The following is a 12,614-nucleotide window of genomic DNA, read 5'->3' on the forward strand; positions in this document are numbered from 1 at the left end:
CTCGCACCTGTTCCGTGAGTCACCATCCCTCATTCTCAACTAGACCGGTCTTGGTCAACGGTCAACCAATACTCTCCCCCGCTCATCTCCACTGACACGTGTCCTTCTCCCCTCTCTCTCTCGTCATATGCATACACATATACGTACACACCCCTTTCTCTCTCTCTCTTCACATGAGCTGGAGAGAGATGATTCCGTGTGTGGGGGATTCAATTTCAAGCTGTAAATTGAAACGGGCCATTCTTCTTTTACAACCCCCCCCCCCTCCTCTTGTTACCTATATATACCCTCTTAGATCCAAACACACAACACCATCATTTGGTCCCTTTGAACAAGAAAAGAGAAAAGCTACTAATTGTGACAGACAACATTGGGAGCAGTACAACATTACATTATTCTCCCCATCATTGCAACAATCATGGAACTCATCATCTTCTTCTTTCTTGCACTTGCTGCCTCCTTAGTACTACTTTCCTCACTCTTCCTCCTTAAATTCCTGTCCTTCGCCAAACCCAAACTCCCACTTCCACCAGGCACCATGGGCTGGCCTTATATTGGTGAAACCTTCCAACTCTACTCCCAAAACCCAAACACTTTCTTCTCCTCCAAAGTCAAGAAGTGAGTCCCCCTTTCTTGTTTCTACTCATGATATCATATGTTGTAATGAAATTGCATAGTTTGTTAGTTATAACGTCTGGTTTTTATGGCCTTTCTTTCGGACAGGTATGGTTCCATATTCAAGACTCACATATTGGGATGCCCTTGCGTCATGACTTCCAGCCCTGAGGCTGCTAAGCTTGTCCTCGTCTCCAAAGCTCATCTCTTCAAGCCCACATTCCCTGCTAGCAAAGAGAGAATGTTGGGCAAACAAGCCATCTTCTTCCACCAAGGCGACTACCATGCCAAGCTCAGGAAGCTTGTTCTTCGCGCCTTCATGCCCGAATCCATCAAGAACATCGTTTCCGACATCGAATCGTTGGCTGTTGGCTCCCTGGAATCATGGGAGGGAAAATTGATCACCACTTTCCAAGAAATGAAAACGGTGCGATGTGTTTGCTTTAGTGATTGTTGTGTGATTGGTTACTCTTCTTGAAGTGTCAAAGCAGAGCGCCCCTGTTTTTCATACTCATCCTGACAATCAAATTTGATTCTTGCAGTACGCGTTCAATGTGGCATTACTGTCTATATTCGGGAAGGACGAGGTATTGTACAGGGAAGATCTCAAGAGGTGTTATTACATTCTCGAAAAGGGGTACAACTCGATGCCAATAAACCTGCCCGGAACGCTCTTCAACAAAGCCATGAAAGCCAGGAAAGAACTAGCACAGATCTTAGCTAAAATTCTGTCACTCAGACGACAGATGAAGAAGAACCAAACCGACTTGCTCGGGTCATTCATGGGGGATGTCGAAGGCCTAACTGACGAACAAATCGCAGACAACATCATCGGCGTCATATTCGCGGCCCGCGACACCACAGCTAGTGTACTGACATGGATTCTCAAGTACCTCGCCGAAAATCCAACCGTCCTCAAAGCCGTCACGGTAATTAAGATTGTGAAAATCCTTAGCATCCAGGAAAGGAAAGTTAACCTTATTGATCAATGACTAAGAATGTTTCATGGGACTGTACGTGCAGGAAGAACAGGAGAGTATAATGAAGTCGAAAGTAGAGGAGGGGCTGAAGTGGGAAGACACCAAGAAAATGCCTATTACAACAAGGGTTATTCAAGAAACTCTGAGAGTTGCTTCTGTTCTTTCTTTTACATTCAGGGAAGCTGTTGAGGATGTCGAGTTTAACGGTGAGTTGGAAACTTCAAACTCATCATGATCTGATGATTGATTAATGATGTCCCTTTGTCGTAGATCTTTCTTTTCTAATACTAAGATTATACTTTTTGCTTGTGTTCATAATTGTTAAACAGGGTATCTCATTCCAAAAGGATGGAAAGTATTGCCTCTTTTCAGAAACATTCACCACAGCCCAGATAATTTCCCTGACCCTGAGAAGTTTGATCCTTCAAGGTTTGAGGTGAATATTGTTACACGTGCAAGTTCGATTCGTTTCAGTAAATAATAGAAATAATTACACCGACACTCCCCGAGATTCAGACAGAATTCAAGAAAATCCTTCGTTACTACAAAATCATAGTACACTCACGTCGTAAAAACAATCAATCAGAAGCGAATTTGTAACATAAAACACGACTGCTAGGAATATCAATTATCTTATAGTTTCGTTTCCATGGTATTTAAGACGAAATCGCTTGTATTTTGTGACAGGTTGCTCCAAAGCCCAATACATTCATGCCATTCGGGAACGGGACGCATTCATGTCCAGGGAATGAGTTGGCGAAGCTGGAGATCCTGGTTCTTTTACACCATCTGACCACAAAGTACAGGTTTGTCCGAAATGATGATGTTTTCTTGTAACTTCTCATCTCCTGATCAAAGTTTGTCTAAAGTTCTTTCTTTCTTTCTTTCTTTCTGCTGTTCACGCAGGTGGTCTGTGATGGGTCCACAAAATGGTATTCAGTACGCACCCTTTGCTCTTCCACAGAACGGCCTGCCCATCAATCTCTCCCTCAAAAGATAGAAAATTTCTTACAAACTCGCAAGACTGATTTCTGGTGTAAGGGAAAAAGCCCAAGTGTACATAAAGAGTTTCCAGTTAGATGAGAGTGCAAAAGGACGTTGAAGCATATCTGAAGTTAGAATTTTTGATGCATACTAAGATGAGAAACTCAAGAAACATACAAATAGGACTCCTGTAATAAATAGTATATATAGGTTGGTGAAATTCTTTTTTTCTTTTTTTTGTCTACTTAATTTTGTTGTTTTTTCCACCTGTACAAAGTCCGCAAGGCAACTAATAACAATCTCTTCCACGTGCCTATACATCTCCGACTTCTTATATTATATACTGCACTATCGTAAATATTATTAGAATTAGAGATAATTACATTTATATTCCTATATTTTTTTGAATAATTACATATATATATATATATCCATCAGAAATATCAACATTATTTACGCATACTATTTATGATCTTCTTGACCTATACATGAAAGATTCGTTGATAATATTCACATGGAGAGAATGGACTATTTTGTCCACAAAGTTACATGGGGTAGATGATTGAATGGAGTTGAACTGACTATTTATCCCACAAAAATTACACTTACCAGGAAAGATTGCACATCATGGATCACCCCAGCTGGTTATCAAGCTCTTGCGACTTTTGATGCCATCTCCGAAAAAATATTGTGATATGAACATTTCATGTTGATGTGATTGATTAATCTAAACGTCGACTATAAATATATACGTTCACTTAAAATTATAAGTAACTTTTCGACGCTCTTAGAATCTGATTTTCTCTTTTTACAATCACTTAATGTAAGAGCTGGTGAATTGGGTTGGATCTTCCAAAGCGGAGCTCCAACTGACCTAACTATGATACTCAGATCAAGCTCATTGGATTCAACTCCGATCACATATCCATATATCCATTAAAGAATGTGAAAAAGGGAGCGATCGAGCATGAATCTGCTATAAGTATTCCTCATTATGTACATTTTATGTTGGGTCATTTACATAAGTGCATTTATTTATATGCAAAACTCATTCACTCTGAACAAGTAATCCTACTTTTGTTCAGTGAGTCGCACATTTTTATCCGTATCAATTATATAGAAAGTGATTGTTCTTTCTCAATTGTTGCATTTCGATATATGATTAATTAGTCGAACCATATCAAATCCTGTTTACAAATTGTAATTGGCCCCTTTTGGTATAATAAAATGCTTAAACTTATCTTTTAAGTTTTAACTAAATAGCAAATAAATTGTTGGATTATTTTATTATATATATATATATATATATATATCAAGAACCATTTTAGTTTCTCCATTTTTTAGGTTCTTGAGCAAAAAAATATGACACGTAATTGATATTTTATCTTTTATTTCAATTAAGATTCAGCCCATTTGTATATCTAAATATACATTTTGTGTATGTAATGACATTTATAATAATAAAAAAAAGGTATCTATAATATATATACATATAAGATGAAATATAATTTCAAAATTAAATAAAAAAAATAAAAAAAGTACCAATTTGTCTCCCTTTTAACTTTTGTCCATGTATCTTTAATAATTTAAGTCAAAGTCTTCATTCACATCATCTCTCTCTCTCTCTCTCTCTCTCTCTCACACACACACACACACATTTTTGTTGTGATAATTTATTAATTGTGTCTCTACAACTAATACCAACTAAAAACTTCAATTCCTTTCCCTATCTCTATAATCTACTCTGCGCATGTTTGGTATGTGTTTGTGTGTGGTAACATCACCACGTCAGCACTTCCATCTCTCTTTTTTTTTTGTTTTTTTTTTCTTTTGTCTAAATTTGACTTTTCTCAAAATTCAATAAGTTGACAGAGTAGGTGACTTGGGACCTTCTTCTATTTATGATTTAGAGTACACCCGTCGTTCATTCACCCTTCTCATTTATTTTTGGTTGCTCTTCTGCGCTTTCACTTTTAAATGATGATCCGGGTCGGTGTTGAGCCGATGATAGTTCAGATCGCGTGTTTGACAATTAAGAAAGATAATATGTATCTTGTTTGAATTTTTTAATTGGGTATTAATAAATTTGTTTGTTGGTGAGCGCGATATGAGTCACATTTATCTGTTGACACGTGTTCCTCAATTAGCTAGAAGTATCAGAACCCGAATCGAGTCATGTCCGCCAAAATCTACATAAAAATATGCGGAATACGTAGTGTTCTGGTATTTTAAATGCCGATTAAGGACTTTTTAGATAAATACTTGCTTCCCTTAGTGTGTGTGTATATATATGTATATAGGATGAATAGCAATTTATTCCCTTGTAATATTGAAAATGAGCACATTATCGCTCTGAAAAAAATATATCTAATCATCAATATTAAATAATTATACCAAATCGTACCTATTATTAAACAATCATACCATATCGTTAATATTAAATAATTATATCTAATCAATACCTATTATTAAAGTAGAACAACACCTACAATTAAATTAGAGTATTATTGAGGGGTCCGAATCATGACCTTAAAATCATAGGGTCTGAGCTTCGTCAATTTAATAACCCTCTTGGCTATGTGCGCCTTTTGTTCATATATGCTTATTATTAATAATGTGAATTTAAACTTCACAATTTTTTACTTTCTTTTGTTTTATATAAGTAATAATATCATCATTATTTTAATAAATTAAATAATTAAATAAAATATTAATTTGATTAATATATTAATATTATAATAACCACTATCGGACAGTGAAAAAATATATATGTAAGAAAAAAAAAAGAAATTATAACATTATTAACAGTTTGATTGATGGATGTACTTAGAATAATTAATGTGATTTTGAATTAAAGGTCAATTCCAGACAAATCAACTCAATTAGCAAAAGCTACGGATCCATCGGTTGTCGTCTCACTATCGTTAGTTTCAATCAATCAGATTTTTGTTGTTCGAAAGGGAAAAAGTGATCAAATTTTGGAGTTAAATTTTAATTATCCATTTGAAAGTGACAAAATTCAGAAATGGGAAATGAATCAGAGTTTTGAACTCATGTCCCAATTCGTCCCTCCATCCAATTAATCTCTAATAATACTTGTTATTTTATTCATTATTTTTTTTTAAATTATGTAATGATTATATTACAATTGCGTATAAACACTTGTCCTATGATTACTCGTTTTCTTTTTAAATTTTATATTAATTATAATCAAATCTAATCTGATTAATTTATTATATTTTTTGTCTGTCTTATTTTCATAATTTAATTTACTCAGTTGTTAATGTAAGAAATTGCTTTTATTAAAAGCAATTGTATAATCACAAGTGCTCCTTGTTGTTTGAGAAATTATAAATGTCTTTTTTATTTTAACGGTCGTCTAACAACTAACTTAATTTGTCTGTCTCTATTTAGGTTTTCGTCTATTTTTTGTGATAAATTCACCAAAATATCGTTGTAGACTATAAGTTATAATTTTATTTATTTTTTTCCGGACAAAGTGGATTGTTTTTTTACAATTTTTCCAATATTCCATCAGCCTTGTCTAACTTCTTTTTTGTAATTTTTTTATTTTTTTAAAAAAATAAAAAAATACAATAAGAGTAAAGTTGATAATTTCAAACTTCTATTCAAGAATTACATAATCTTTACAAATATCAAATAGTATTTATAATTTTTCAAACAATATAAAAAAATATCATAATTATAACGAAACTCGTTGTAATTTATTCATAAAAGAATAAGTTGAACCGAGCAGCAACTTCCTTCAAGTGAGTATATTCTTAAATTTCCTATACAACTTTTTTATATAAATAATAATAACAATAATAATAATTGTTGTAAATATATAAATTTTCAACTACTAATTTTTTAGGACAATAATGTAAAATCATATAAATTATAATTTCTTTTTCACTTTTTCAACTCTCGTTTAAAAATCCATATTCGGACAAACTAAATATTTCAATTTAAGACTAATTAAAAGTATATCAAAACAAAAAGGATTCATATTATTAAATCCTAAACGAATTGCTACTGCTCGAATCCATATATTTCTTAGTTTATAAATATTGTAAATATCAGTTTATTGATCGAATTGATATATTTTTTAATTAATAATATTGATATAAAAAAATGACTTAAATCAAATTTAATCGAACCAAATCAATTTCAAAACAAGTGTGATATATTATCATGTGACTGATTGATTTTTCTAAACTATAAATCGATACCACGTTAAAGTTTATTATACTTGGTATTAATTCAAATCCGATCAAAAGCCGATCTAAATTAGAATTTTCCATCAATGAGATTCTGTAATCACCGTTGCTATATATATAAAAAAAAAATTAAATGCAATTTACCCCTGTATGATATGTAAAATATGTAAATACACCCTGTAAAATAAAAAATTAGCAAATTACTCCATGTGTTTCAAAAAAAAAGAGGGGAATGATCCCCTATCAATGGTTTAGATAGGGGTACTTTGTTTTATTTCCTAAAGACACGGGGTAATTTGCTATTTTATTTTTTACAGGAACTTTTTTACTTATTTTTTATATCACAATGCGATAAATCGTATTTTTTCCAAAAAAAAAAAAAAAAAAAGAAAAACACTGACCATAGAACTAATCAAAAACATCAAGACCTGTCCGAAAAGTATTTATTTTATTTAGCTAACTAATCCCACATAATCAAGAGTTGACCAATACAATCTCAACACTAAACAATACTTTAATTTATTATTTTTGCAGTAGTCATCATATATGTCTCTAATTAATACTCACAAAAGCTGGCATGCAACAATCACTTTTCTATAATTTAATGTTTAATCCTAAGTTTCTAGATTGTATTATTATTCATTGGATTTTTTTTTGTATTATTTTCTAATAAAAGAATTAGGTGGAGTTAAATCTATTTAAATCTCCACTTATAAGAACTTAGTTGTCGTTACAACGCTCGTTATATCAAAATCTATTGAAATATTGTCTAATTTGATCATCGGAGTTCGACCAGTATGCACATAGAAACTAAGCCCGATTTTTATCGGATCAAATTAGATCTAATGAATTTTTATGTATTTAGAATAAAAAATTTAAATTAATAGTGTTTATATAAAAATAATAATTAATAATAATTTAACCACCATACCAGGGGATGTCTGCAAATGCTTATCAGCATATTTATTATTGAAAATAAGCTGAAAATAGTATTTTTTTTTTTATTTACAGTTTTTGCTCTTAAACTGTTTAAATTAAATTGATTTAAACAAAAAACTATCCGCATTTCCCATAATTTCTTCAATTTATTGATAAGATTGTAAATATAAGCCGTTTCTTCGAATACCCAATTGATTTTTTTTATTTATAATTTTTATTTTCAAACGCTTTCAATTTTTATTAATGCGTAACTTACAGCTTATTTGCAACCGAACTCAGACAAAAGGCGGGTCAAATGTCTGTTTGCAAATGCTTATCAGCTTATTACTAAAAATAAGCTGAAAATAGTGTTTTTTTTATTTACAGTTTTTGCTCTTGAACTGTTTAAATTAAACTGATTTAAACAAAAAAACTATCAACAATTCCCATAATTTCTTCAATTTATTGATAAGATTGTAAATATAAGCCGTTTCTTCGAATACCCAATTAATTTTTTTTATTTTTTTATTTTCGAACACTTTTAATTTTTATTAGTGCGTAACTTACAGCATATTTGCAGACAAAAAGACAGGTCAAATGCTGGCAAATAAATGATAGATACTCTTTAAGAAGGCAACAAACATGTGAGGCTAAAGAAAAGAAATGTCCAAAAAAGTCAACCACTTTAAATATTTAATTTCCCCAACAATAATATTAATTAATGGAAAATTAATTATTAAGCTATGAGACAAATAAATGCATGCATCCAAACACGTCATAGCAGAGTTTTCAGTACAACTAATTGCCAGTCCCTTCATAATTGTCTCATTTTCCTAGTCAGACAGATCCGTGGGCGCATGCAACATCCATCCCATGCCCTTAATTACCTTTCAATCTAACCATTTTTATTTTTTTAAAACCTGTACGTGGCATGCAATTATCAATTTCATTTTGTTAATTATAAATTAGTATTATTTTTTATTTAATATATATGTGTATATATCATTTTTGTAGATATATGTATCGTATGAATTTTATATAGTAAATAAAATACGAGGTGTAATATCAATTTGTAATAAAAGATTCATATATTACGTTTATATATATAGGCATTTTGAATTATTTCTTAGTTTTTTCGTGCTTTCGGGTATGAATTTTTTGAATGTAGTATAAACGTGTCAAAGTGTTTATTTTGTATGTTCCAACTATATATGAGAATATCGTATATGATATAAGTATTATTATTACTATTATTATTATTATTATTAGTATTAGTATTTATGTCTATTCTAATTATTTATAGTACCAGTTAAACAACATCTCATTTTTTTTCGAAATAAAATTTTACAAAATTTTATACGACAGTTCTTAAGGTTAGGTTAAAATACACACAACTATTCCTGTCCTTTACAAAAATTTTACCACTAAATAAAAGAGTTTACTTGTAATTACAACTACAATTTTAAGGGGCGCACTTACAATTTTAATAAAAGAATGGAGTATTTGTGCATTGAGACATAATATTAGGGGGTATTAATATAATTTACTTGTATAAATTTTAAATTTATTTATCCTGCTTGCGACTCAATTTGTACACCGTTGCCCGAGATATTTATCCGCTCTAACTTCGTTTGAGCCTCACGATTTTATGTTGAAAATGCGTCTCGCTAGGAAGAGGAGGTCTTTGGACTTATAAGTATCTCAAACTTCTCATATGCAAACAATGTGAGGCATTTGCCTACATCATCAATCCCCCAAATGAGGGGCCTGGGACGGACATCCCACAGATCAGTGCTCCATTGCGCAAAGTATTGTCCGTTTTAACTTTGTATGAACATCACAACATTGTCTTGAAGAAAAGGTCTCGGTAGAGAATGAGACATTATAGTTTATAAATCGCTCAAACTCATCATTTGCAAGTAATATGAAACGCTAGTCTATATCATTATTTATTTAATATCGAAATCATTTAAAAAAATATATAAATTTTCAAATCCTTGGATTCGTAGGTACGCAATTGAATCAATTAATATATTTGATAATAGCAATTAATAGGGATGAGTGAGTGTAAGTGGAGTAGGCCTTTCATTCTTCAGCTACTAACTCTAATTCAGTCAAAGCATTTTTTTTTTAATTTTTTTCTAATGTCAATCTTTTATTTATATATATATATATGTAACAACTGATAATGCACACGTGGTGCTTTCCTATTTGGTCAACTGTTTTTAAAATCTGATGAGTTAATTATGGCGTTGTGCTCCCGCTAAAGTCAGCGACAATTGGCAGTTTTTTATTGGTCAACTTCCCATGTTGTGAGCTCTCTAAAACCTAAAGAATTGTTGAAAATCTTGTTTAATAAGAAAAAGGGATAATTATATTTATACCTCTTAATTTATTATATATTTTTGTATAAATTATTTATATTTTTTATATAATTGCAAAAGTTATTTTTAATAGTTAAAAAGTGGGGATAGTTTGTGTAATAATGTTGAAGTTTTTGGAGGGTATACGTGTAATTTTTCAAAAAATATGGGTGGTTTATGTAAATTATATACATTGACGTTTTTGTGGGTGTATGTAATTATTCAAAAGATAGGAGTTGTTTGTGTAAACAGATTATAAATCAAGAAGTGTAAATATAATTATCCCTTAAAAAAATATTAAATGTTGAAAATTCCATGTTGTTCATAGGGTTTTTTGTATTCATATAAATTATGAGTTGTTGATCAATAGTTGACGGTGTTACTGTGTGCGGTCTAATATTTGATATTATATATATATATAAAAATATATGTGAGTACAAATCTATATGAACGTTATCACCAGCCCCGATTGAACCACTTTATCAAATTTAATGCTATTGAAGAAAAAATTGACGTCATATTTCAATATTCGTTCCTTAAATGTTCCAAAACTCATTCCAAAATGAAATGGATTTTGGAATGGGTGCCCTGACCGTACCAAATCCCGCCTTTTTTTATAGTGAAAATAAAGGTAATAGTAATATTTTTTTAGAGTGTTCGCGTTTACTTCAATTTAAATTTTTCTTGGATCCGAATCTTACAAAGAATCATAATCATATTTAGTGCGTGTTTGTGTATTAAGAAATGCATTTATCGATAATTATTTTTTGAATTAGTCAATTGGTATTACTAAAATATTTTTGGTAAAAACATTCATTAATTTGCATTTTTCGAGGATTAATGCAGTAAGTACATTTTCTAAATGAAAAAACAAATATTTAACACTAGAAGATGAGAAGGACGTAATGTCAGTATCTAAAATTAAGTATTCGTTTATTTTTTTAATATCTTTTTTTAGAGAAAAATGTATTTAATTCCAAGGGCCAAATCTTCTACATATGTAATGTGCAATTAAGTATGTAATAATCACGATTAGATTAAAGGTCGATATATATATATATATATCTTCGATGAAATTTAATTTAAAAAATGAATATCGAAAATGGGATTAAACAATACAAGAAATTACGTTTGTATTAAAAAACACAAGTCTGAATGGCTCAATTACAAGGTCGAACGGGAAATACATGAGTAATAGAACCTAAATAATTACATTACACATGCTATATATGATTTACATGATCATTTGGCATTTTCAAACACATATTTGCAAGAAAAACATGCATCTCAATGGACAAACCCTAGAAACAGAAAACAAAGAAACAAGTAAAAAAAGCAAACAAAACCCTAAACAAGAATTGATCTGCACAACTGCAAAGTAAGGGTCCTTTCCTTTCAAGCCCAAATCAAGAACCACAAAAAGGGACAACAATTGACAGTCTATGTATCAGACGTCTTTACTTCCTTGGGCTAGCTCACTCATCAACTAATTTCTCAAGAACAATTTTTCGAGTAGTTTTCTATGCATTTTCTTGGAGAAGAAAAAGGAAAGATGAAGCCCTGGATAGCTGCTTCCGTTCTTGTTACATTGTTGTTGAATTCTTGCTTCCTTGAAACCACTGTGGCAGATTCAAGTATGACACCCTAGTCTTCATCGAACTTTGTCCAAAACCCTTTTAACACATTTTATTCAGAATGATTTGAATATGATATCATATATCTCCTAACTTAGCAATATTCCATGCATGCATGCATAGTAGCAGTCTCATTTTGAGCAAGCCTTTTCCATTGATCATTCGTAAGTGACTTTAAGTACTTTACTGACATTCGCTGTCTTCTGTATTAGTATAGATTAAGAATTTCAGATAGACTTTAACTGCAATTTAGCCCAATTAGGTAACATTTTCATCAGTTTTACAAAATGGGTTGGGCAAAAGGCAAAAACGGGTAGAGCCAAAAACCGTGTTATTTTGAGAGAATCGGCCGACCCGATGGTCCGACCACCGAACCGGCCAACCCGGTCCTGAGTCATGCGAACCGGCCAGGTCTTGGCCTGTTTTAAAAATATGTTTAAATCCTAATTTTCTTTCTCTTTCTTTTTATGATTTGGATAATTAGAACAATTAACGTGTTAAGTAATTAGTGTTGGACGCTTATTAGTTTTCTAATGTTTTGGAATTTGTATTTTGAACATAGCTTGACTTTTATTATTTGAATTTCTTGTAATTTTTATGCTACATTTGTTGTATTAGGCTATTACATATCTATTTTATGTTACTTAATTATAAGCATATATCATTAAAAATATTAATTGCAAAGAGAAAAATATTTAAAAGACAAAATTTTTAAGTATATTTTATTATTTAATTATTAAAGTTATTTTTTATTTATTTTATAATTATTGATTACATATATATGACATCATTAATTCAACCACAGTTAGATCAATGATTGAACCAGTGACCCATAACTCACTGAATTTTTTGGCTTGATGATTGGTTCGAACTTTAAAATACTGAATGAAAACAATTGCC

General features: G+C 31.1%; 1 protein-coding gene across 2 annotated transcripts; it reads left to right on the forward strand.

Moving 5' to 3' along the window:
* Positions 1–301: 301 nt before the first annotated feature.
* On the forward strand, positions 302–2,897 carry CYP707A1 (cytochrome P450, family 707, subfamily A, polypeptide 1). 2 transcript variants are annotated; one of them, XM_020697170.2, is made up of 7 exons: positions 302–618; positions 724–1,042; positions 1,158–1,544; positions 1,639–1,801; positions 1,925–2,024; positions 2,283–2,401; positions 2,502–2,897. In XM_020697170.2, exons 1-6 carry the CDS (start codon positions 419–421, stop codon positions 2,386–2,388), a joined length of 1,275 nt encoding a protein of 424 aa, XP_020552829.1. In that variant the 5' UTR covers positions 302–418; the 3' UTR covers positions 2,389–2,401; positions 2,502–2,897. The 2 variants fall into 2 exon arrangements, with proteins under 2 accessions (XP_020552829.1, XP_011072199.1); XM_011073897.3 differs by having other exon boundaries at positions 303–618; positions 1,925–2,031.
* The last annotated feature ends 9,717 nt before the right edge of the window (positions 2,898–12,614 follow it).

Source organism: Sesamum indicum, linkage group LG1, assembly GCF_026168435.1.
Source record: "Sesamum indicum cultivar Baizhima isolate 11 linkage group LG1, ASM2616843v1, whole genome shotgun sequence".
Taxonomy (NCBI): Eukaryota; Viridiplantae; Streptophyta; class Magnoliopsida; order Lamiales; family Pedaliaceae; genus Sesamum; species Sesamum indicum.

Excerpts from the sequence above, each read along its gene's own strand:
- CYP707A1 (XM_011073897.3), top strand. The coding sequence starts at position 419 with ATGGAACTCATCATCTTCTTCTTTCTTGCACTTGCTGCCTCCTTAGTA. Across the intron at positions 1,043-1,157 it reads CTTTCCAAGAAATGAAAACG|TACGCGTTCAATGTGGCATT; the intron begins GTGCGATGTGTT and ends TGATTCTTGCAG. Across the intron at positions 2,402-2,501 it reads CATCTGACCACAAAGTACAG|GTGGTCTGTGATGGGTCCAC; the intron begins GTTTGTCCGAAA and ends CTGTTCACGCAG.